Source organism: Gavialis gangeticus, unplaced genomic scaffold (genome assembly GCF_001723915.1).
Source record: "Gavialis gangeticus isolate Ggan-Ray unplaced genomic scaffold, GavGan_comp1, whole genome shotgun sequence".
In the NCBI taxonomy this organism is placed as follows: Eukaryota; Metazoa; Chordata; order Crocodylia; family Gavialidae; genus Gavialis; species Gavialis gangeticus.
In genome coordinates this window covers 156,390,939-156,417,067 of record NW_017729024.1, presented here as the reverse complement: position 1 = coordinate 156,417,067, position 26,129 = coordinate 156,390,939, and the positions used below count along the sequence as shown (strand labels likewise).

At 40.3% G+C, this 26,129-nt stretch overlaps 1 protein-coding gene across 3 annotated transcripts in view; it reads right to left on the bottom strand.

Annotated features, from left to right (window-relative positions):
• Window positions 1-462: 462 nt before the first annotated feature.
• The window catches only part of FYB (FYN binding protein), a 94,181-nt gene continuing 68,514 nt past the window's right edge, over window positions 463-26,129 (bottom strand). For 2 of the 3 annotated variants that reach the window (XM_019517933.1, XM_019517934.1), the window contains exons 10-19: window positions 23,402-23,424; window positions 22,316-22,385; window positions 21,270-21,407; window positions 20,393-20,424; window positions 19,166-19,238; window positions 14,229-14,343; window positions 11,416-11,578; window positions 4,362-4,395; window positions 1,962-1,993; window positions 463-1,841 (exon numbers count right to left, since the gene is read on the bottom strand). In XM_019517933.1, the coding sequence (XP_019373478.1) occupies window positions 1,819-1,841; window positions 1,962-1,993; window positions 4,362-4,395; window positions 11,416-11,578; window positions 14,229-14,343; window positions 19,166-19,238; window positions 20,393-20,424; window positions 21,270-21,407; window positions 22,316-22,385; window positions 23,402-23,424 (703 nt within the window). In that variant the 3' untranslated portion in view covers window positions 463-1,818. The remainder of the gene's footprint in view (window positions 1,842-1,961; window positions 1,994-4,361; window positions 4,396-11,415; window positions 11,579-14,228; window positions 14,344-19,165; window positions 19,239-20,392; window positions 20,425-21,269; window positions 21,408-22,315; window positions 22,386-23,401; window positions 23,425-26,129) is intronic. The other variant, XM_019517935.1, reaches the window with a different exon arrangement.

The following is a 26,129-nucleotide window of genomic DNA, read 5'->3' as shown; positions in this document are numbered from 1 at the left end:
TACGCTTCAACACATATCATGCTAGAGTCTTCACATGTGCCTAGGACAGCAGCATATTGAGCTTGGTTGGAGCAGCCCTGGCTGGCAGGGACCTGGGGGGTCAGCCTGCCAGCCCGGGGCTACTCTGACTTAGCTCAGCATGTTACAGAGGGGCTGGCTGAGGCATGAGGGTGCCCCAGTGTGGGGCTAGGTGGCAGGCCGCCCTGCACTGAAACACCCTCATGCCTCAGCCAGACCTGTCAGCGTCTACATGTGTATTGCTGTATATTAAAGAATGCCACTGCAGGATAATACTTGTATTTACAAGGACTAACCTGGGGTGAAGTTAGTTTCCCATTGCCTAATACAGTCACTCATGTAGATGCTGAGACTTTACTGCAGAGCTAATTAGGCAGCTGCGCAGTAAACATCTTGTGTTTTAGGTGGGAGCAGTATAATCTGTCTACAGATTATGTTTGTGCCGATTGAACTGCATTAGTATTTGGTTTAGACAAACATAAGTTTTTGTAGACAATATGTTATTTTCTTAGCCTACATGCCTCTTTGAACCAGTTAGCCTCTAAGGTGCCACCCTCCCCTGCCTTCTGTCTGACTTCAGGCTACCTACCTCTCTCTACATAGATATTTGCTAGCTGAAACCTCCAATATGATAAGATTGTAGAAGCTACAAATAAAATGTCATCTTTTAAATATTTGCTCTACTATATTCAGAATCCAGTGTTAATATTGTATTTTCAACAGATCTCAGATATACAAATAAGTGGGGGAAAAATTTGGTCCATGGTTCATTTGATTTCAGCTTACAACCTGCTCATTTGTATAACAGTATCACTAAGGATGTTGACACTGTCATAGGAAAAGGTTTTGTTACACTGAGCTTGTACTTCTTCATTTATATGTTTCTAGAATAAGAAGGCAATACTTAAAGGAGATATTTTAGTATCAGAATCTTAAAACCAGAGGCTATTTCCCACAAGTTTAAGTCAATTTTCATCTCTAAATTACAATATTAACTTGACAATTAATCAAAGAGCTAGATCTTAGGCTAAATATTTGGAAGATCACATCAATATGCTACAAAGTTAAGCAGAATCGTTTGTTGCTTGTATCTCAGAGCACTATACATAAGACATACAAAAACATTTAATTTATATTTATTATTGCAGTATTAATTAGTTCAAAAGTACATATATTTTTTTAAAAGATTTAGAAAACTATAGTCTATTACTAGCATAGTCTAAAATTTTAGCTGTAGAAACACACAGCTGTGTCTTACTGTCACCCTCACAAGTAAAATTGGAATGGCAGTTCAAGGATATATGAGCTTCTTTGATGCCTGCTTTGATTTCCAGTTTTTACAAAAGTGATGCCACCACTACTGACAGGCATTGTTCTCAATAATTTCCTTCCCAAAAAGAGCAGTCATTGCAGGTGTTTGTCTCATTCTTGTAATCAGAATATAGTGTTCCACATATCTCTGTTTGCACTGAATAGGCATCACTGGTAAATTTTACTGATGAGTTGTTTTATATGGGCCCACGGAGGATGGCAGAGGCAGAAGGGACACACACGGTAAAAATTTCAACTGTCATTCATATTACCCAGCAGTTATCACAGCAAAAAGATACCAGTCAAAACAAGAGGTACCAAAGAATTAGAGGTCTAAACACGCTAACAAAAACTTCATATATGTACCAAGTACCAGAGTAGCCACCAATTAACTTGTAAACAGTCAGCTTTGGTGATTTTTAATGCCAATCAGAAATCAACAGTAGACATTAATTGTCAATGAAACTTGCACATTAACAAAATTCAGGATTAATCATTATCGTAGATGCAATCTAAATAGGAAAGAAAATGCAAAGATGTTAGTATTCTCTAATAGTTTGTTACAAGCATAAAGTTACTTGCTTTAGCAATATAACACATAATGATTGCTATATTTGAAAAGTGCAACATACCATCAGCAATATCATCATAGATCTCTCCATCACTGAAAATTTAAAAAATAAAAATATATATTAATTAAAATTTGCAAGTAGGTATAAAATCAGGTCCTGAGGTATCAAATAGCTATCAAGTAATTGATTAGTTCATTTCCTAAAATACTTTTAAAATAGTTGGACAGAGAAGCATAGCTGGAGCTGCTTACAATTTTTTAAAACTTCAAACTGATTTTGATGTTTTTTCCAAAACAAGTTTAAGAAAAATGTAATTGGTTTAAAAAATGCCAACATTTCAGTACAAGCTTTAACCAAAGTAATATTTTCTTCCATGAAGACAAAACAATTACTGATTTTTTTAAAATCAAAAACTGGAAAGAGAAGTGAAGGTACTCAGTGGGTGCGTCTACAAGTGCTATTAATTCAAAGCAATAAACTTGGCTGCATATCTGACTGGCATTTATTGCTCCCAGGCATGGCATTTGAATGTGCACCCAGGATCACAGCATATTGAGCCAGGTCGGAGCAGCCCTGGCAGGCTAAACATGCTGCAGAGGGGCTGGCTGGAGCATGAGAGTGCTCCAGTGTGGGGCTAGCTGGCAGGGAGCCCCACACTGAAGCACCTTAATGCCCCATCCAGCTGCGTCAGCATCTACATGTGCGGTATTACCCTGCTGCGGAGTTTATTAGTTTTCTGCAGCCTAATAGGGCCACACATTTAGATACTAAGATGTTTACTGTGGAGCTAATTAGTCAATGTCTCCTGTAGATGTGCTCAGCATGTTCTTTGATACTTTCTGAAGATGCTAAGCAGTGTAATAATAATGGGACTGGAAGAACTGAAGAGATAATATCTATGGCCAAAGAGCATAGATGTTAAAAGCTATGGTGTATTTTAGTAAGTATGACAGAAGACTAGTGAGTATAGCAGAAGACCAGCTTGGCTTAGCAGGGAGTGCTTCAATAAACTAAATCACAAAAAGGAAGTATATAAGAAGTGGAAACTGGGACAAACAACTAGGGATGAGTATAAGAGCATTTCTCGGGTATGCAAGGATGAAGTCAGGAAGACCAAAGCACGACTGGAGTTGCAGCTAGCAAGGGATGTGAAGGGTAACAAGAAGAGTTTATACAAGTATATCAGTAACAAGAGGAAGATCAGGCTAAGTGTGGGTCCCCTACTGAATGGGAGAGGCAACCTAGTGATCCAGGGTACAGAAAAGGTGGAAGTACTCAATGCTTTCTTCACCTCAGTCTTCACAGGCCAGGTTAGCTCCCAGACTATTGCACCTGACAGCAAAGTTTGGGGAGGAAATGAGCAGTCAACAGTGGTAAAAGTACAGGTTAGGGACTATATAGAAAAACTGGACATATACAAGTCCATTGGGCTCTATGGGATGCACCCCAGGGTGCTGAGGGAGTTTGCTGATGTGATTGCAGAGCGGCTGGCCTTAATCTTTGAAACCTCATGGTAATTAGGAGAGATCCTAGATGATTGGAAAAGGGAAAATATAGAGCCCATATTTCAGAAAGGGAAAAAGGAGGATCCAGGGAACTACAAACTAGTCAGTCTCACCTCAGTCCCTAATTTTCTATGATTTTATGGTTTTCAAAACATGTTATTTATTTATGCACTTATTTAAGCTTGTAAATAGTTCCATTGTAGCTACTACTCACATGTCTAATATTAAGCAACTAAGTCAAGTATCTTTGCTCCCGGTCAGCCAGGCAACAGGGAGTGGGAGATCTTTGCTCCCTGCCCCCAGGAGCTGCCTGCTGCCAGAGTAGGCTCTGCCACCAGACAAGGTCCTCCAGCCCCAGCAGCAAGTAGCTCCTTGCCCCAGCTCTGCAAAGGGGATTGCAGAGCTGGGGTAAGGAGATTGTTCCCAGCCCCAGCTCCATGATGGTGATCACAGAGTGGAGGCAGGGGGCAAGGAAATTTTTCCCAGCCCTGCTCCATAATTGCCATCACAGAGTTGGGGCAGGGAACAATCTCCTGTCAGTTATCTCCTGGTCCCCTGCTCCCTGCCAGCCCCTAATACATTTATTTAATGTGTGGTTTAATAATAATTTATGAGCCATCTTTCAAATGATGGATTAACATATTTATTTTTTCTAGGCTCTGTGCTAAATTTGCGAACAAGAAATGCAGGAGCAGGTTCCCAGATAATTTCCAGCAAACACATATGTGACTATTCTTGAGATGTTTAAACTTCATAAAAATATTTCATGAGGAAATAAAAATCACATGGTGAGGTATTTATTTAAACTTCTACTTGCCTAATAAGCAGTTAAGGGCAAAAATGAACATAAGAATTCCTATGCTGGGTCAGGCCAATGCTCCATCTAGCCTATTATCCTGTCTCCAACAGGGGCAGGAACATATTATACCAAATGCCAAGATCACTATGTACTTACTTCTCAACTAAATTGCTTCTGAGGACATATCCATCTGCAAAATTAATAAAGTAAAAACATTTAATTTCAATTTGTACATTTACATTATATTAACATTATTTTTCTTTTTTTCTCAAAATAGCCATTTCAGTAGAAAAGGACATTTTTAAATACACAAGCTATTACAAGATAGTATACAATTGTATACAATTGCAATATGGAAGATAGGAAGATGTAGCCAAGGAGAATCTGGGATCATATTGTAATAATGTAACTGTTTAAGTTTTTAAAATAATTATTTGATTAGCACCATCAACACTATGGTGGCATCTTTAGGTATCTATAGGTTTAAATCACGCCTCTGTGTGCTAGTATATACAAGTCTACTCATGTTGCCATTCCTCTCATTTCACTCTAGTGAATTTCTGTTGCACACAACACTAAGGGTGTGATGAGCAAAGGGGAATCCCAAGTATACAGGATCAGTGTTTTATTGTTTAATTATTTAGTAGCAGATCTGTGAGGCAGGGTCTGATTGGACCACTTTTAACATAATTCACAAAACATCTCTCGGAGTTTCACAGCATTTTCTTTTATTGGATGTTTCAAGAAGATTGAACCCAAGCAGCCTTTGGTGGTAAAACTGCCCATTAACCCACAATGAGTCATTCAGAAGTTCCAGAGCATGTATATTTAGAGCTAGCATATGAACGCTTTAACAACCACCCCCAACCCTTCTGCCCCTACAAGAGCTATCCCATCAAAATAATTTGATGTTGACTTGAAGGAGCTTACCTAATAATTAAGATATCTATACCATATAGCTATAGCTACTTGATTAAATAAGGCTTTCATTCTCACTGCTTACTTTAGGGATCCATACAGTTTGTCATCTTCATGGATTTTATATGAATATACCCTTCTTGTGTTTTGTATGCAATCAAGGTAATGTTTCTTGTAACTGGATTTGTATCATCAGATATTGTCATGTATGGTTAATTCAATCCAAATTAAACTAACTAATTATGTGATTCTCCCCAAGGACTGCATTGAATTGGGAACTACAAAAAGTTCTGGCATTTTCTCCTTAGTAACTGATCTTTAGTTGCTCCCAGATGCATGTGAATTACACATACAGAAGTCTAGATAAAGGAGATAAAGATAGCCTCAGGCAACTAATTTCCGATCATGATTTGAAATAAATATACATTCGGGGATATGTGAGTTCAAGATGTAGGTTCAGCTCTCAAAAGGGCTGCTTGCACATTGTGGATCCAGGTTTAGATTTTGAACACCACTGGAGTTTTAGGGATTTTAGATCTGTGGTTTTGTCATGGGTTTATTTTTAACAGAAGCCTGCTGAACAATTTCTAAGTGACTTGGTCTGCTTTATTGATTACAGTTATACTTTCAGTGAGTCTATGCCCTAGTTAATGAGCCATTACATTGGTTGTAAGCAAGGCAAAGTTATTTTGTTTCTCTGTAATTTTATGAAGACTTCTCTGAAGTAAACTTTGGCTTCCCCCTGACTATTTTCTTCCTAAATCAAGAGTGTAGCTTAGTCTTGCCGTTTCATCAATATTTTCAGGATATGTTTTTCTGGTTAGCTGGACCTGGCAGCTTTTTGGTTTAAATTCCTTTTCCTGATCACTACCAATGCTATCGGATGTACCAAACACTCAGACACACATCCAAATAGAAAAATATCAACAAAAACTGTAAACTAAAAAATAATCTTAACTTGGAAGATGAACGGGCAAAAGAGAAAGGAAGTATGTCACAGATGATAGTCACATCACTTAACACACTAGCGAAAGCTACTCAGTGATGGGTGCTGTAGAAGAATTTACACCAAATCAAAGAATGGAATAGAACAGAGTCTGCAACTCCATTTTATTTAATTTATGCAGTGTTTCTGTATCAGTTCTTTTATCTTCTTGGGTTGTGACTCCCCCTTGTACTTTGAGAAGGTATTACATACCAGAAGCAGACACTGGTTTTCTATTAGTTGTTTTGGTAGTGGTTCTTTCAAGCCAGTGTGCATGAAATCCCAAAGTTTATTATTTTCCCTAGGGGAGTTCTTTCCTTTCTTGTTTATTTTTCTTGATACATGAGATGTATTTAAAGTTTTAAAAACTCAGGAGTCTGTAGCAAAAAGAATCTGGTAGCTGACTCAGAGCTCTTCTTTATAATCCAGTTCCCCTGATGCTTGAAATGTTTCTCCACTATACTCTGCTACTCTACTGCAAGGACAAAACTTCACTAGCTAATCTTTGGCATGCTTCAATCCTGCAAAATCTTAGTCTCTATTGAGGTAAGAGAATATGCCCATCTCATATAAGGAAATCTTTGACACTGGCAGACTTTAGAGAACAAGTTATTGTGGCCCTGACACAACAAATCAATACGTAAATTATGTAACATTATTTAAAGAGAATTTATATCATGGGTCAGAACTGAACATTCCCTTAAGGGCAATAAAACTAATTTAATGTAATTATATAATGATTTGGATGCTATTAATATTTATGGGATCCTTTAGTCTCAATTTATTACTGTTACTAGTTAAAGGAATACAGTCACATTCTGGAATAATATTATTCTCAATTTAACAAATTTTCTGAAGTTGGAACACTAGAGGTTAGCAATGGCTTTACATGACTTATCAACAGGGATCCTGGTTTTCTCTGATCAAAAAAAAAAAATCCCTAATTTTTGTATTAAACAAGTAACCCAAAATCCACATTTTTCCATCATCAAAATGAAACGCCACTAATATATATATATCTATATATTATTATAGATTATCTATATTATCTATAAATATATATTAGTAGCGTCTCATTTTGATGATGGACAAATGTGGATTTTGGGGTCCGTTTTGAGATCCGAAAATTGGGGATGTTTTTGTCAGAGAAAACCAGGATCCCTGCTTATCAAGCAATGACAACTTCTCTGCAAAGAAGACATCATCAGTTCTTTTACTTAGCTTGGGTTCTCAGACTAAAATTAGAACAGACCTACTTTAAGAAAGGAACAAGAATTCTTGCTATTAAGAATATGGCTCATTTTTTCTACATATGTAATATTTGATTAAAGATATATTATGAAAAATACCTGTGCTTAATCTTCTCGATGTTGCTGTAGTCATGAAAGGCAGTTATTTAATTTCTACTGCAATTTGCCCATTAAAAAAATGTAATTGCAGGTATTTTGATACTGGACCAAAGGAGACCACCGTGAAGATTTAGTCATACATCTAATCCCATTGATTACATGAAAATCACATTAATTAAATGCTGTTTGATTTCTTAGTATATTCTTTTGCTGTTTCTGTTTCCTTCATTTTTATAATGAAGAATTTCACAGGAACAGAAAAGCAGGTTTTCTTATACGGATTTTGTGCCAGGTGCTATGGTGTTCACTAGATGTCTACGTCTACATAGCTATTCTGCCAAAAGTGTGCATCTCACCTCAGGAGTATAATCCTGTTCTAACTCAGGGAGGTGTATAGCTCTCCCACCCTCTCCCTGGGCAGCTTATTGCACCTCTGTGAGCCAATCCTATTCCACCATGGCAACAAACAGCCTCATTCTTTCCAGAGTACTACAGGCAGCCAATAGGAAATGTCAGGCTTCTGTATGAACTCTCACCCCTAAAGGTGCTTGATTTGGTGCTGCATATTATGTGCCTTCATTACATCAGGATACTTTTTGCCCAGTAGTCAAGTGGTTAGGACATTTACCCAGGTAGGTTATAGACCCCATTCATCCTGAGAAGTTTTAAGCCCACATATCCCAGTAAAGTGCCTTTGTCATTAGGCTATGCACTAGGTAGGGCTGAGGCAGCCTTCATCCCTCTTGTTGAAATGGTAACTATGTGGAAAGGAATAAGTGGGTGATGGGATGAGGACCGGCAGATGTCTTAAAGTTAGGATGAAGGCAGTTACAAAAATAGATACATTCATGGTTTTCTAGGACATGAGCAGGGTGGGTTAGAGTTGCACATAAAGACCTCTACTGCTTAAGGGAGGCAAAGAATCTGGGCTTTGTCTTCTTTTAACCCTCTTAACTCAGTGTCACAAAGCAGGGTCCCCAGGGGTGGCCGTGATGCCCCTGGCATCTCCACAACTGTGCAAGCTCCATCCTGAGGGTGCCCTTATCTCACCTCCCATGTCTTCTTAGTAAAATAAATCAGGAGGTTGCCCACAGGTCTTCACTTGGTCCCAGTCCACTGAACTTCACTTAAGATCACTGGCCTTTGAGCCCTTTCCCAGGCCTCCCTACAATATTTGTGCTGCACGGGGCACCTCAGGCCTTATGGGTCAATTGTGTGGCTCCAAACCTCCCCTCTACCATGCCCCATGGGTGTTATGCAGATGTTATACCCTCTGCTGGGGCCTACTCAGCCTCCACTCCTTTAATATAGCTAGGCCTTCTAGCCTAGACCCAATGCATTGGGCCTGGCTTTGAGAAACTAACTTTCATTAATCTCCTCTTGTCATCAGGCCCCTGGCCCTTATCTGCTGCACCCATCTGGCGTTGGGTTTTACACAACTGTGTGCCCCCTGGGGGCACTAATGAGACCTCCAACTCCCCTATTAGCTTCATCCCAACCCACCGGTTCAAACAATAACACAAACATCAGCCCCTGGGCTATAACATAACAACAACCATGAAGGCAAAACTCTGCCCCTCTAAGAGGGCAAACAACTTCCACCTTTAGGATAGCGTACCCCTTAGCCCTGGGTACCTTGTGAGCTCCTGGAGTCTTACTGCACTTGGAGGTAGCAAAGCAGTCAACACAATGTTTTGGGTAGCTCTCTTGTGCAGGAGCTCTTTCCCCTGGCAGTTGCCAGCATGGAAGTGACCCTGCCAGCACCAGCCCTGAGCTTACATGTTCCCTGGGTTCTGCCTTCTTCTGGTCAGCCTGCAGGTGCTGGCTAATTACTGTGTTAGCCTGTTACTCAGGCAACCTGCAGCTGTGGAGCTCTGTCTAGTCTGCAAGGTGCCTTTGCTAGGCTGGTTCTGCCATTAAAGGAGCAGGCACCCCCTTAGTGCCCTGGGACACTCAGCAGAGGCCAAGATTTTGCAGGATTGAAACCTGCTGAGGCCTTGGAGAAACTCTCCATTTTGAAACAAATCTCTCTTTCCTTCCTAAAGCAGACATATTTGCATGAAAGGATTTTCTCCACCTGCACAATAATACTCACAGCTGTAGTCATGCAACCCAATGGATGCCTGGGCTGCTATAATATAGTTTACATAATATCAGAATATAGGGGATTGTCAATATAACTGCTTTTAGTTGCCTCATGAAACAGGGGGTCCTGATTTGCAGTTATCCCAAGGCCTCTTGCTAGCACTCTGGTAACATAAAGGGACCTCAAAGTAGACATAAATTATACCTCCAAACATTCTGAGGTTCAGTTATATTGCTACATTTGACCCAAAGCAAGTTTAAGGGAATGGGGGGATTCCCATCAACTCCCACAAGCTGTGGATCTGGAACAGTGGAAGGGGACTTTAGCATAAATTAATAAATTAGGCCCATTTTATGTATTTCAGTGTACTTAATCTACATTCATAAGCTACAGTGAAATCGTTATGAAATTCCTCACCTGTTGTTCACTGAGGTGAGACATATACTATACGCAGTGTAACTTAATTGCTTGCAGCAACTAAAAATTTAATGGCAGAATTAATATGCAAAAAACTAACATGAAATGTCCTTAATATCTGATGCTTGCTGCTACAGATTTCAAAGGAATTTTATCGCAGTATGCTTGTCTCATTCTAAAATATTATTTATCATATAACTACTCTTGGCATGGCAAGTATGAAGGTTATTTCTCTAAAATTCTTGTCAGTATTGGCCATCTTCAGTTTGTTGTGAGGTAAGCATAAAAACAGTAAAAATTAAGTTGAATTTTTAAAAAGGCTAGAAAATTAGCAAGGTATTAAAATCTGATTTGGGATTCATAAAAAAAAAATCCAGTAGTATAATCATGTACTATAAGAAGTTACTGAACCGCATTATGTGCTGTATCCTGTACTATTCCACCAAAATCAACAGATAATACAAGTACTTGAAAGGCATGAAACCATCTCCACTAACATCAATAACAAAGCTGCTATAGACTTCAGTGGGGTAGGATCCAGCCTGGAGAGGCACTAATTAACGTGGAAGTTGACAGGTTTCTGTTCAGAGGTATTCAGTGAAGTTCTTTTTGTTTATTTGTCTTTTGTGCATAGCAAAGCAATAGCTCCTGTCATTGCTGAACCTGTCACGGGGATTTGAGGAATACATTACAGAACACTAACATCATCACAATTATTTTGTGTTTCTTTGTTATTCCTCTGCTTAAAAGAGAGTACAATGGAATTCACTCATTGAGAAGGGCCAAGCAAAGCCGCTCCACTGTTCGAAAGGCCTGCATGCAGCCACACTCAGGATCACCTCCCTACACCCTGGCACAAAGCCACTGAAATTCTGCCAGAAATGTCCAAATGCAGCTTTTTTTGGAGATGGAGTCTGCTGAAGGGGGAAATCCACTGCAAAGATTAAATCTACAATGGACAGCCAGAATAGAGGCAAGTGATAATACTAGGGAGGACGGATGATATTGGGCAGTGAGGGGAGGCTGAATTTAGCTCCTGCCACTTCACTACATTCTGTTCATTCTCTGTGAGATTGTTGTTGTACACTGTGTAGGAAATGGAGAGAGAGAAACAGGAAAAGCAAAACGAAGCAGAAAAACTAAACTGTCGCTACCCAAACCCCTTTTAAATAAAAAGAAAAAAAGATTGCTGACAAGGCACCTGTCTTGTCTATGTAGAGTGTAAGTGTAGGGCAGACAGTCTCTTACCAGTTTCTAACAAAAAATCTAAGAGATGATGATGATGACAAATATAATAAATCTATATGCTGTCATTCATTAAGTAAACAAAGAAAAAGTGATCATCAATCAATACTGAACATAACAAAGTACTTGGTGTCATAAGTGAAGTTATGCCATAAACTCATTCTCTACTTGCCAGTTCTGTCACTCTGTTCTACTCATTATTTTACTTACATTTTCCTTCCTCATTTCTACACAAGACCTTGGTATCATCTGTATTTTGTATAACTTCAACCGACTCCCCTGGCTTCACTTGTAAGTCTTTTGCTCCCCATTTTTTATTAGACAAATCCAGGGCAACAGTAGTGCAGTAAAGAACTCTAATATCACCTTCAAACTGCAAAAGGAAAATAAAGATGTTTAATACAAACATTATGCACAGTTTTTAGCTTTACTTTATATTGCAGTGTCTGAACCTTTAGGGTGCATCCTGATGAGTGCACATGTGCAGGAGTGCGTGTTTCCTGCAGCACAAATATTTGTCCCCAGGCACACCCCTGCACGTGCACTTCGGCGTGCTACAAAGTGACCTGGGTGGGGTAGGTGAGGCTGGGGGGTAGCACCTGTACTGGCCTCAACAACCTTACTTGGGGTTCTGGGGGGCCTCCCAGGGCAGCAGCAACACCAATCCATCTGCTTGGAGCCTGTCTGGTTAGGCTCCCTTTTTGGTGGTGCACGCAGCTGCCATGTGCTCAGTGCCACTTTTTCAGTGGTGTTTTTTTTTTTACATCAGGATCTTCTGGTGTCAAAAAAACTGCTGTGCTGCAAGTTAGCAGTGCAATTAACAGGTGCACATGCTTTGAAACACTGCAAAGCGCATGCTTGTTGGGATGTGCTCTTAGTGGCCGATTTTCAAAAAATTACATAAGGAATTATGTGTGCTATCCTGATCACTGCCTGTGACTGGCCTTTGCACATGCAAACACAACATTGCAGGTATAATTAGAGGATCAGTAGCGTAACTAGGGATGAGTGAGTAAGGATACAAGATTGGCAGCTGCTGCTACTTCCAGCCCAATCACCACGACTACCTCTTTGGCTGCCACCGCTACCCAGGGTGCAAAACCCTCTTGCACTCTTTCGGAGTGTAGTGGATACAACTGCGTTCCTAAGTGTTTGAACATCGGGACCTCTATGAATGCACTGTATACTGTATTTTATTTCAATAAGCATCATTTATGCTTGAGATTATTATTGACAAATTTATAATGGAAAACACTGTCTGGCAGAGGGTCAAAAATCACACAGGGCAAACTCCTACTGATACAAGGTATATCTAATTAAATCACTTCTTTCCCTATAGGCTGTTTTTCTCATGCAATTTGTAAGCTGTCTTTGAATAAATGTATTAACTACAAGATTTTTGCAATGAAATTTGGTCTTAGTGAATGGTACTGAATTGCGATCTCTGGAGAGCCAAATTCTCCTTCCAGCCAACAAACAAGTACAGCACAGGCGATGGCAATGCAAACTTTCCCACACTGTTTTCCAATGTGCTCCAGCTCTGAGCTGACTCAGTCCCCTCTGGAAGTCAGAGTATAAGCTCATTTTTTTGCTCATTCAGTCTGTGACCTCCTTGCCACTGGCACCATCAGTAAAGCTACTTATTTTATTCTATTTCTAGCCAGGTCATAGGCGTACAAAATACTGCAGAATTTGAGAAAGAGGATGCATTGTGCTTTCAGGCTCTTATAAGAGAACTAATCATTACTTTATTTTTTGTTGTGTAAGAGGAAAGTTTTTTACTGCATTTCAGTAAAGAAATCACACAGCTTTTGAGATTGGTTAAATGCCTAAATCTCACTTCAGCTATTAATCATATGCAACACCTCTTTAATACCAGTACTTTGGAATACAGTTGTCCCTTCAATATAATAATACAAGTTGTTATTCTGTATGAATTGCACTGTTGTTATTAACTCATGCCTAATGTGACCATATCAGAAATGAAGCAGAAGACCTGACATTTTAAAATGTAAAAATAGTAACATTTATTAGACATACATATTTCAGATTTTCTGATTTAGTCTACTTTGCCATTGACTTCACTGACATCAGGCAGGTCAATGCTGAACAATTAACCCACTTATCCTGCAGGTTTGGATGGAAGCACGCCTACATTTCTGAGCTAACCTTTGTTTCTAGGCCAACCACAGAAAGAGGAACATTTCCTTTGTGTTGCCAAAGGAGCACACGTTTTTAATAAATAGAACTTTAGATAGAATTATTTACTAATGTAATTTCTAAAGTTACATTTAGTGTTAACAAAAAGTGTCAAACGCATAATCAAAAGCTGCACTAAATCAGTTCACACAAAATATCCTTTATCCCAATATGAGCTGACACTGATTCATCATAAAGACATGGATAAACCATTTATGACTTCCAATACGCTAAGCAACTACAACCCCTGATTTTTTCAGGAAACAGAGGACCTCTCCATACTTCTGAATTTATTGAGCTGTTAGATTCTCTCAGTCATTTCCCTCATCTGCAAAAGTGTGGATAATGCAATTTTCTTATTTCTGAGGAGGGTTGTTAAGGGATTAATTAGCTAATGTTGCTTTGGCAGTTATTGAGGTGCCCGTTACTATTCTAGGTATTTGCTGACTCCGGGTATTCGAGCAACTTAAAACTGCTTAGTTGCTTTGCTTTTATTTTCAATTTAATTGTTAAGTACTGACTTAATGAATAAGGCCCAGACTCCCCCAGCCTTTCATTTGTTCAAAATGTCTTTACCTGCTATTGTTATCCCATTGATTTGAATGGGATTTCTTAGGACAGACTTTCCAAGATGCACATTTTTGTGGAATAAAAACAGAAGACTAGAGTTTATAAAGCTATGTTGAGTTAATATTCTTCCATTAAAACTATTCAAGCAATCACAAAAATGGAGTAATAAACCTTTCAGGGACAAAAGATCATTGCCAGATGTATGAATTATAAAATATACAATAGTTTTTTGTTTACATTCAAATTAGACCTACTTTAAACTTTTTTCTCAACTCTTTCTCCTCCTTTTCCACCCTTTTAGGCTTCTGTGCATCTTTCTCATCTGATTTGCCTCTTGCAGTTCTCCGTGACTTCTTAAATATTGTTGAACTGAAACACAAGGTCACAGATAGAACGCAATTAAGAGCATGTGATAATCTTTTAGATATTTCAATAAAATTGCATTTACCAATCATTTCCATTACAATATAATTTACACCAGGGTTGTCCAACTTCTAAGTGGCTAGTGACCACACACTAGTTGGACAGCCCTGTTTTAAACCTATAGTATTAATACAAGTGTTATTATTGTAGAATCCTAGAAAAATATAGCTGTAAGGGACTTCAGAACATCTAATTCAACTCACTGCTCAAAGCATGTTAGAATGAAGTTATATGTTACACTAACGAGAGGTGCTCAGTCCTTAGCCATGAGCCAGATTCAGCCTGCAGAGTCATGTAATTTGGCCTGTGGGACTCCCAAGGGGCCTGGAAACTTGGCAGCAGGGGAGCAGAGGCAATTAACACTACTACCCCTCCCCCACTACCAAATTTCCAAGCTCCATGTGGCTTAATCAGGGCCCACCTGGGCCAGCCCTGCATGGAGGGATTGGGTCCCATTCCCATGCAGTTGGATTAAGTAGGGGCCTGATAAAGCTACATAGAAATGGCCCAGTTGGGGCCCAATACTTCTGTGTGGGAATGGCCCAACCAGCACCTGGTGCTGCGCAGCTTCATTAACCCCGGTCAGGTTGTACCACATCAGACTTCTGCCCTGCGTAGCTGGATCAGACTCAGCTGGTCCATTTCTGTGTAGGTCCATTAGTCCCAGCTGGGCCACTACTGCATGCTGGATTGGGTTCAGTGATGGGATTCGGCCTGTAGACCAACCTGCCACCACTCATCCAGGCTGTAGGCCCAAAAGGTTGGTCAGTACTAACTTAGACCATTCTAAATCTAGGGAATATAAAGCAGTGTTAAAAAAGTTAGCAAATGCTGTAAGCAGTCATATGTTAAGGGTTTACCCAATTTCTTGCCTGCACAGCTCTGATTTGCCACCAGAGGGCTCACAAGCAGGGGTATGGTAGGAGCCAGGACTAAGGACTATCCCTGCTCTGGGTGGGAGGGAGAGGCTGGGAGTGGTACGTCCTGGGATGCTGAAGGCCTGCAGAGTGCAGACACAAGTGCAGCTCCCCTCTGTAACTGAGACTGCTTTGCAGGAAGCAATCTGAGTTACAAACAATCCCCGGGATCAAACAGAAGTTCACTTCCGGTTCCAGGGGGGAGAGGAATCTAGCTGCTGGCTGCAAGCTGTAGCTAGTTTCCTCTAGCAATGGTCCCTTCTCCCTGCAAGGCTGAAACATTTTCAGAATGTGAAGAGGGAAAGGGAGCAGAGGGAGCTTGTTTTAGGGGTTCCCCAGCTGGTGCTAGAGGGTGGGGTGGGTGAATTGGAGCACCCCACCTCAGGGGGCTCCAATACACCTGCCCCACCCTTCAGTGGGACTGAAAAAAACCCCAAACTAAACTCACTCTGCTCCCTTCCCTCCCCTCCATTCTGAAAACAGCTTGAGGCTGGGAGGCAGACACAAGTTACAGAAGAAACTCTGTTTTGAAATATCTTCATCTGACCCCTCATGCAATAAGGATTCAGATTTTCACTCAATCAGCCATTTTTAAGCTCTCTGCAGCTGCACACTTGTGTTTGGTCACAGCTATAGAAGGCTTTCAGTGGCTAGATCAGGTGAAAATTGTCACTTCTTTCTGTGCCCCAGATTGCTTATTTCATCTCCATACAGCAGAGTGCAGTTACCCAAATATATGCTTGGTAGCATGTCCTAGAGTTAACACTTGCCTAAAGTGATGTAATGTTGAGACACTCAGAGGGCACTTATCACAAGTTAACAAGCTTTAACATGTGGATGCTGATTTTTTTTTTTAAGTGTCCTTAGTATGGTCTAAGTGTAACATACAACTTCACCCTTACATGATATAGGCAGATTTCAAAGACATAAAATATAAGAATATTTTTGTTTTTCATTTTTATTGCATGGATGAGTTCTGATTTAATTGATCAAATATCCAAAATATGGAAAATTATTCCAAAGGTACTTCATGTTTAATATTCCTGTGATGCAGTATTTTTATTTACTCCTATGATTGAGAATTTTAGAATTACCAAAAACAGATCAGAAAAGTGAGACAAGCCATTTCAGAGCTCTGATCAGGATACTTACATACTCACTATACAACACAGTAGGCATGTCTACACGTGCAAAGGTTCCAGGGTGGGTTTAGTGTACAGTAAACCCACCCCGGGAAGGTGTCTATATGTGCGGGGAAGCAAAAGCAGGTTTGCTGCTCCTGGCAGCAGTTTGCTCCCACTCCCTCTGCCCCTGCAAAAGCCCCCTCAGCAGCCACAGGGAGCTCTAGGCTCTCCCTGGGTACTAGCTTAGGGCCTAGGTGGGGGCCAGGAGACAGCTGTCTCCTGGCAGGGGCTGGGAGATTGCTCCCTGGAGCTTCCTGCTGCTGGGGCAGGCTCTGCCACCAGAGCCTGAGCAGGGATAAAGGCAGGAGAGAGCTCCCATCCCCGACTCCACAATCATGGAGTGGAGGTTGGGAGATTCTTATCTCCCAGCCCTGGCTCCATGTTCAGGGAGCAGGGGCTGGGAAATTCTCCCAGCTTCCACTCCCCAGTCACAGAGATTCTTCCAGTTCCCACTTCCTGATCGTGGGGCCAGAGCTGAGAGAGAAGAATCTCTCCTTCGGCCGCTCCATGATCACAGTTGCAGAGTGGGGACTAGTAGCTCCTTGCTGCCAGGGCAGGGGGACATTGTTCGGACCCAGGTTCTGATGGAGGTGCGTCCCCCCAGCAGCAGGCAGCTCCTGGGGGCAGGGACCAGTCTCCTGACCCTTGCTGCCCAGCTGACCGGGAGCACATTAGCTTCCAGTGGGCCATCTACACATGCTGTACTACACGGTAATTACTCCCGAGTAAACTTGCTACTTGTATTTACAGGTAGCAAATTTACTTGCAATTAGAGCAAATTACTTTGCAGTAAATGTCTGCACATGTAGATGGTGATATTTACTGCATTGTGATTTGCTCTAGTCTTGAGTAAGGCAACCAGTGAGTAACAAACATCTCATTAGTGAGTTACTTGAATGGCCATGTGCCTGCTGCCACCGGGCAAACAATGGGATGCGGCACAGCCTGGCGGTGGCAGGCACATGACATCACGTGGCTTCTGAGGCAGTGGCAGTGGGGTGCAGAGCCCCAGCCCACAGCAGGCAGCCCGCCTTCACCCCATACACCAATCCAGGGGGCACATTCCCCCTGTCCTTCCCCCTGGGTGCATGCAGTGCCCGGAGACCCTGGACAAGCCGCCCAGGCTCCAACTGTCCCACCAACTGCCCCATTCACCCCAATCCCTGCCCCACTCCCTCCCTCACTGTTGGGGCCTTGATCTGTGCCCCCACCGCCCCTTTGCCTCCAGAGACTTACCTGCTGGGAGGGTGGGGGGTGTGTATACTCATCCCCCCCAAAATAATATGTTCTCCCTCTGCCTATGCCTAGAGGAGTTGTGGAAACCTCTTCCTTGCAATTTTTCAAGAGCAGGTTAGACAGAAACTTGGCCAGGATGGTTTGGCCAGGGACAATCTGGCCTGGATGAGATGACCCTGTGAGTTCCCTTCAAGCCTTACTTTCCTGTGATCCAATGAGAATCTTATCATTCCAGATAAGCAACACCACACATATGTACAGTAGAACCTGGATACTTGCAGGGTTTGGTTCTTACCCCTGATATTGGTGAGGGTTTGCAAACTAGCTGGGAGCCATATAGGGCCACAGCAAACAGCTGCACTGGTCTACTGGATGACCGAGCTGTTTCCTGTGGCTTTTATTTCAAAGGGCACTACTTCTCCAGTCAGTTGTCGAGGAGCGCTGATGGACTCCAGCTGAGTAGAGAAGTGCAGCCCTTTGAAGTGAAAACTGCAGCAAACAGCTGAGTGGCTCATCCTTAATTTAGCAACTTGCTGAAAATTAAATAGGTTGCAAAACATCTAGTTATGCATGATCTAGGTTCTCCTGCATATCCAAAATTCCAGGCTGAACTACATTGTTATTTCCATGTCTGTCACACAGTCTGCTTAATGCCATAGGGTTGTGGCAGAGACTGAATTCCCTAACTGCCCTTTCCTACTTCCCATGTGAAAAGCTGAGCTTCGATTCTGTATTCTGGAACCAGTAGAACCTCATAGACAGGTGAGGTGTGGGCATTCAACTAGACAGAAGCTTGGCAGGTCATGGGCTTTCCTTTGCAAGGGGATGCTAGAGTTCACCGTGTTTTTCTGGCTTCCTGACTAGGATGGTGAAGTGCATACTCTTTGGAGCTACACTTTAGGAAAGTCAGGTAGGGGGACCTGCCACATGCTGTTTATTTAGTAGTTCTCTCATCCAGCAGCACAATACATCTATACTTTAGTGTGCCCTGACTTCTGGACAGAACAATCCCATGCACCTCTACAGGCTGGGGGCTGACTGCGTGGGCAGTAACTCTGCAGAAAAGGACCTGGGGGAACAGTGTACAATAAGCTGAATATGAGCCAAAAGTATGAGGCATAATGGATTGCATTGGTAGGAGTGTTGCCATCAGATCAAGGGAAGTGATTCTTCCCCTCTATTCTGCACCAGTGAGGCCACATCTGGAGTACTGTGTCCAGTTTTGGGCCCCCACTACAGAAAGGATGTGGACAAATTGGAGAGAGTCCAGTGGAGGGCAACAAAAGTGGTGAGGACAAAAAGACCCCTAGTAACAGCAACAAACAAAGTAGATGCACCAAGTAATGTAACAACTTGCCACTCTCAAATATTTTGAACATGTTGCAGAATAACTATTTCTCCACCAAAAGAATCACTCTTATTTTCACTTGCCTGATTTCTACTGGTGGAGGAGGGAAGTCTGATGAATCCACATCATCATAAACATCACTGTCTCCCCCTGAATCTGAAATAGGAAGGTTCAAAGCAATAGTGAATTAACATGAAGTCCTGTGGAAATGAATTACAGTCTAAAGTTGAGGGTCAAAATGATAAGAACTAGCTGAAGTACTTGTATTTGTATCCATGTCTCATAATATGATAGGCAGTTTTGAATTTTGCACTGTCTACTGTGATTACCCTGAAATCAGCCAGTTTTTTCAGAATAAGACTCTCTATTATTAATAATAGGTATTCACCGATATTTTAATCTGCTTAGCAAGTTTTAGCACATGTTGGCTAATGCAGCAATCTTTAATCTTTGATTTAATTAGGTCATTTCCCACTGTGCCACCTAACAGTATATTTTTAGGGCTTGATTTTTACTTTATACTCAAGACAATTTACACCACTCGTTAACAGCATAAAGGTGCCTGAAAGCGGGAGTGAATCACATTTATGCTAATTTTAAGACCACTTTACATTGCCAGGGCAGTGGAAAGAGGCCTGAACATAAATAAAGAAAACACCTCTAAAATAGAACTTAGCTCTTTATTTCCTGTGATGATTCTTTAAGGTATTGACTTGATAAGTTTAACATCTAATACCTTATTCCAAAATTATAGAGCATGCTTTACGGTGAAAGTTCTGGTTCTAGGCAACAGCACCAACAGTTTTAAGAATTTGCTTAATATTCCACAGCGGGAACAATATTTACGTGTTTATTGTCTTAAAAAGATAGTTTTAAAAATAACCATGTAATTGCATACCTGAAAAAACCTTGCACTAAGTGTTTCTGCTTACCAGTATCTATTTATACTTTTTGATGAATAAAATATATGTGTGCAAAAATCATAAGCAGGAAGTTGTGATTCTTTATTAATGCTTTTTATAGAATAAAAATATCATTTGTATATTTTTATTGGTAGGCCAGGTCAGCCAAGTTATTTTGAAATTCATTTTCTGGATATGGTATAAACAAATTATTCAGTCTTTGCATCTCATGTTTCTGTTAATGTCACAACACAGAATATTTGCCTTGTTTTTTATATTCTTCCTTTAAATGATCTAACTGAGTACAACACTTCAAGAAACTGCAGTGTGGGTTTTTTAAATAAAATTATGCTGTAAGGAGTAATAAGAAAACAGAACAATGAAAAAATATATTTGATTATTACTCACCTTTTGCAAACTGCTTTGCTGAAGGAGTCATTCTGAAAAAAATATAATTGTATTAGAAGACTGTAATCAGATGCATTGCCTTAATTCAAGACATCAAGAGACAGTTCCTCACAGATGAGCTGCATTTCCAGACTATTTTGTACAGCTCCAGTGACACTAGGAATGATAGTAAACTGGCCACCTGATACAATGTTTTGGTCATAGTGTCAGGTAAATTCAGAACGAGCCTAGTAAAACCACCAATAGCTTGTCTACCATAGTTCCCTCATTACAGGTAAAAATAGGGGAGCTGCACAGGTCCTATGGCAAGGAGGAGTATTACCCAGAAATTGTAATTGACATGAAATCAATGACAATAAGACTAGATCAAAAAGATGTGACTTGTGGCTTCATCAAACATTACAGAATCAGTTAAGTTGCTCTTGAGAGCTGTAGGGGAATCTAAATAGAGGAGCAGGTGAAAGGAAGAGAACACCTTTGCCTTTTACTCAGATATTTCATATTTATGAGGCATCACAAGTAGATGCCAGTTACTCTGTGTTGCTTTGGAGATCCAAAGAAACTTAAGCTACTGCTGAGTTTACAGGAAAATCTTGTTACCAAGGAATCATAAAGTAGCTGGAATATACCAGTGCCTTTCACAGAAAAACTGTTTTAGTGAGTGGGCTCATGCAGTAAATGGATACAAGTTGTTAGCGCAGAATGATTATATTATGCAGCTGAAGAGAGAGGAGAGCAATATTTTTACATGATCTGCTTCTCTGAGATACAATTTGATTGGTGACTCATTAGGTTGCTATGAGAACATGTTAGTAGCACGTGATCAATACTGTATTAGAATTAGTTATAGTGCACTGTTTTCATGGCAGATTCTTACAAGGAACCTCCATTATCTTCTGATTCATTGACTTTGTCTTTCTCTCGTGCACCTTTCTTTTTGTCATCTTTGCCCTTTATCATCTTCAAAAGCCCCCAGGACCAGGAATCACTCTTTTCTTCATCCTGTGATACAGACCTTTGGAGTATGCATGCAATTATCATAATATAGAAAAAGATATTTTTTCAGTCAGGGCCATTTTTTAGTATTGGTTGATGCATGTAATTCTAATTCAGGAGAATTAGATACAAAACATGAGATGAAAATAGATACATTTTCTACAGCGTTGGTATTTAATAAAATTAAAATTAAAAATAGTATTAGAACAAGAGCCATTGGCTCTGCAAATAGTGAGAGCCACTGGCTCCATGCAGTGGAAAGATGTGCCTGAATTACATTCATTGTAGAACTGAGAACCAATTATATTGGTTGTACAAGCACACAAGATCTGAATGACTTATTTAGAAAAAAACTGAGGGTTATTAAGCACAAGTCTGCACTGAAGATCTCCCTGATAGCGCTGAAGCATGTATGGGGGGGGCAAAAGAAGAAGTCAACAAGTCCACTTCCCTCTTTTTTTAGACATCTTCCAGCTCCTCTAGGTTCATTCACTTACCAGGTCAGTTATTTGTATGCTGCTTGTATTTGTATGCAAGCCAGCATTCGAATTGTTTTATCCTCTATTACTGTTTTCTAAAGATAGTTCTATACAGCTGCAATTTTTAGGATGCCCATGGATATAACTTCTTATATTGATCCATTCTACATACTAATTATCCCATTCTCGAAAAGATTGTAAAACAACCTTGAAAAGAACTGTAGAGTTCAGTTCTTTCTTAGCTCTATTCATGCCCTTTTGATGTGGAGCCAGTTTACCTTTGGAATAGTTTAGTGGCATCTAGACGGATGACTTTTTTGAATCAATGGACCCATGCAAATTTACACTAATGATCTGATCAACTACTTGTTCAACGTTATCCCAAATGAAACTATAAAGACAAAACTGTGGTACAAAATTAAAATGGTCAAGTGATAAAAAGACTTGCCTAATGTTAACGTCTTCATCCTCCATTCCTTCATAAATTTCTTGCGTACTGGGAGGAGGTGGGAACATCACTTCAAAAAAATCAAACAGTGAAATAATCCATGAGTTCTTCAATTGTGTCATAGCCAGATATAAGCCAGTGGCCTGTCATAGGCACTGTTTTTCTGACATCTTTGCAAATACAGCGGGAAAAATCCTCAGCTGATGTAAATCAGCATAGCTTCTTTCTCAACAGAGCTATTTTGATTTATACCAATGGGGGAATCCAGCCCATGACATCTATATATAGTAACATCAGTAATAAGCAGTTGTACATTGAGATCAAATACGTTTATACAGTACTTGAAGAAAACAAGGACATTATTCTGATCAACTTGGTGGCATGATTTTTGCTTTTTTAATTTTAATATTTTGCATGCATCTCATGTGGGGGGTGGTACCAGTCAGCCATTCTTGGAGACTGATATCCTCTGTTCCTCCAGAGAGGAAGTAAATCCGAAGCAAGGGCAATGCAGTTTCTTCCCATTGGCCTCAGTGCTGACCTGTGGGCAGCACTCCTGGAGTGAAAGTGTAGTCCAGTCTCCAGTCCATTCTGATCTCTCTGCTCAGATTGTTAACTGACACCTATGCCTATTTTATATCATCTTCTTTCAACCAGGCAAGAAGGAATTTCATGCCTGATAATTGCTCTGTAAGCTGAGAGGATGATCTGATCTGAGCCTTTAGGATGAATGAGCAAGGCCACAGAAAAACAAATACTACATTTTAAATGTGGATTAGTTCTGTCAAGATGCTCTTAACAAGGAGAACCTATTGCATTAACACAGATTAGAATAGCAAAATGAGACTGGAACAACACGTCCCCCTGTATCCAGGGTTGAACATACTGATTCATCCAGGTGAAGTGAAAGTGTATTCTGTCAATGCTTGGTGTAGCTTGTCCTTTGCTATAGTATATTTAGCATACTAATAATGCCATTATTTAGAAATGGTTCAGATCTGCACCTGCAGGTAAACAACAAAGAAACAAAAACCAAAACAAAGACAACCTTCCCTCCTCCCCAGATGAATTAAAAGTAAAACTTACTTCCACTTCCACTTTGACCACCACTGGGAAAACATAAATTAAAAGAACTTTTAGAGTAAAAATATGCATTCATTGTATAACGATAAACACCATCACCCACCACTTTTCTGGTCAGTGTCCTAAATATGCCTTGCTTTAGCGCACATGGATTCAGGAGGGCTTCAAAGCAGTATAGCCAAATCATGCACCTAGGTGCTTAGATTTACATTCATGCATGTAAAATCCCACTTTGCATGCATAAATGCTGATATTTTAACGCCCAAATAAGTAATTTCTTTCTTTCCCATTGTCTTTCTTCAACCCAATTAATCACTCACAACTCAAAATGAGCTGCTCTGAGTAATGCACCAGAGAGTTCTTCGTCCCACTCAATCACTGACTAGTTTCTTACATAAGGAGAGAGAAACCCCACATAGATTTAGATACAATGCCAAATGCTTTCAGTTAACTTTTGGCGTGAAGTACAAGGTTCTCTCTCTAGAAAGGAATAATTCAAAAGGATTCTAAAGAAAACAGAAACACAGGACTAGTATCTGTAACTCTTTTGGATAATGTAAAAAATAAAGGGACTCAATATTTCGTAAAACAAACTATGATCCAAGTTTTCTGATTCCATGAGCTACTGCAGGTACTCCAAAGGCAATAATGTTTCATGCATTCACACAAACAAAACACTTGCCCTCTCAGCCTTTAAAATGTTGTTAATAATACGCTTCCAATAAGCACCATCTGCATTTGATGTTAAGAAAGAATGCCCTTTTATATTTATATTTTATATTTTATTGAGTATATAAAATTATAAATTATATAAAATGAAATAGATATTTGTATATTTTACAGGTATTTCATGTCCTCTACATTTTTGTTGACATCACTGGGACTGTTCTGGGAATAAATTGTCATAATCTGACCCTTAACACTTCACCAATGCATATGTGCACTTCAAGTTTAATCCCTGACTGTGTCATCTTCATAAGACAAAAGAGTAAATGAAATTTCTACAATACCCCTTAACTAGATTTTATCAAGAAGTACCTTTAGCTTCTAATGTCATGTTCTTGGTATTCTGAATGCTATATATGACTTCATCTTTCTAAGAGTGCAGCAGTACAAAGGTTCATAACAATTGAGAGCATCCCCTTTTCAAATGACAACCCTATTTTAAAAACATGTACTAAAATAAAACTTTCAATACATCAGTCTTGGGAAGTTATTAAAGAACTGAATCAATACCATGTAATTGCCTTGGCATTAATATTTCTTTGGCCAATTAATTTATTTTTATTGAGTTCTAATGTTGGTTTCAAAACATACTGATATAGAAGTCAGACATTTTGAATGATTCATGTTTATGAACTGGATATAATGCTGTAAAGAGCTGGACAAAATAAAAAATGTCAAACTATAGCTTGAAGAGTTTAATGAATCACAGTAGGATTCTAAAAGTAAATTTCAGCCTTCTACTCATACCAGAGGCCTGTACTGCACTATTTTAGAGGATATTACTTAAAATGTAGACTCTATTACTTTCTAAGTAATCCATTTTAATAACTGTAAATATATATGTATGCATTCACTGCTGGCTATTGAAAGCATATTTAATCCCTTAAATTGGGACTGTCACTTGTCATCATAAAAAGAAAAGTTCTACAATGTTTTTTTCAAGAAGGCACATAATGATGGAATTGACTCTGACCTAGAATAGTGAATATACTTAATCTCTGTTTGTGCTTGGTGTCAGACAGGCATGCAGTAGGGGAAGGTAGTATTGAGCTCCCCTGATTCAAAAACCAGTTTAGTCTACTGCTTAAAAATGATTTTCCTGAAGGCCTCCTTTTTAGGTCCAGTTGTGCAGAGCTTCTAGGGGATGTTCTGGCAACTGAAGATCAGCTGCACACGTTAGTCACCCAGCCACACTCCCTTTATCTCAGCCACATCTAAGGGTACAGACAGATGTAACAATTGAAGGGTTTCAACGTGAAATGTACTAGGAAACATTTTAAAAAGGAAAAAAAAAAATCAAAAAAAAAAAAAAAAAAAAAAAAAAAATCAGTGAGTGGACATACGTATGGCCCTTTGCTGCTTGCTGGCTTGAATGTTTCAAAATGCTGCATCCTCCTCTAGCAGCAGCCAGAGACAGGAAGTAGAATGGAAGGGAGAGTGTGGAGCCTGGAGGGGAGACGTAAATGGGATGGGGGAACTATAGGGGCTATGAAGCTCCACTTCTAGGAATCTGATACTCCAGACTTTACCTTTCCTCTCCCCTTCTCAATTGAATGAAGATGTCCTGGCTCTGGCTCTGTTGGCAGTAAGGCCCCTGGGAGTCAGCAGAGGTCTGGCAGGGGGACAATAGGTGCATCTAAATGAAATGCTTTACTAAATGAAGTAGTGTAGTTTACTGCACAGTAAGCATGAGTATCTACACGTGCACATGCTTGCTGTACAGTAAACCTTGCTAATCACAACTAAATTTGCTACCTGCAAATGTAAGTAGCAAATTTACTTGTGGGTAGTTACTGTGCAGCAGTGCTCATGTGGACATGTGACCAGAAGCAAATCTTCTCCTGGTCAGTTGGCCATCAGGGTGTGAGAGATTGCTCCCTGCCTCCAGGAGCTTCCTGCTGCAGGGGTGGGCTCTGCCACTGGAGCCCAGACAGGGACTATGTCCCCCCTGCCCTGGCAGCAGGGAACTCCATGGCTGCCTCCCCCCTGCCCCCCCCCCCCCCCC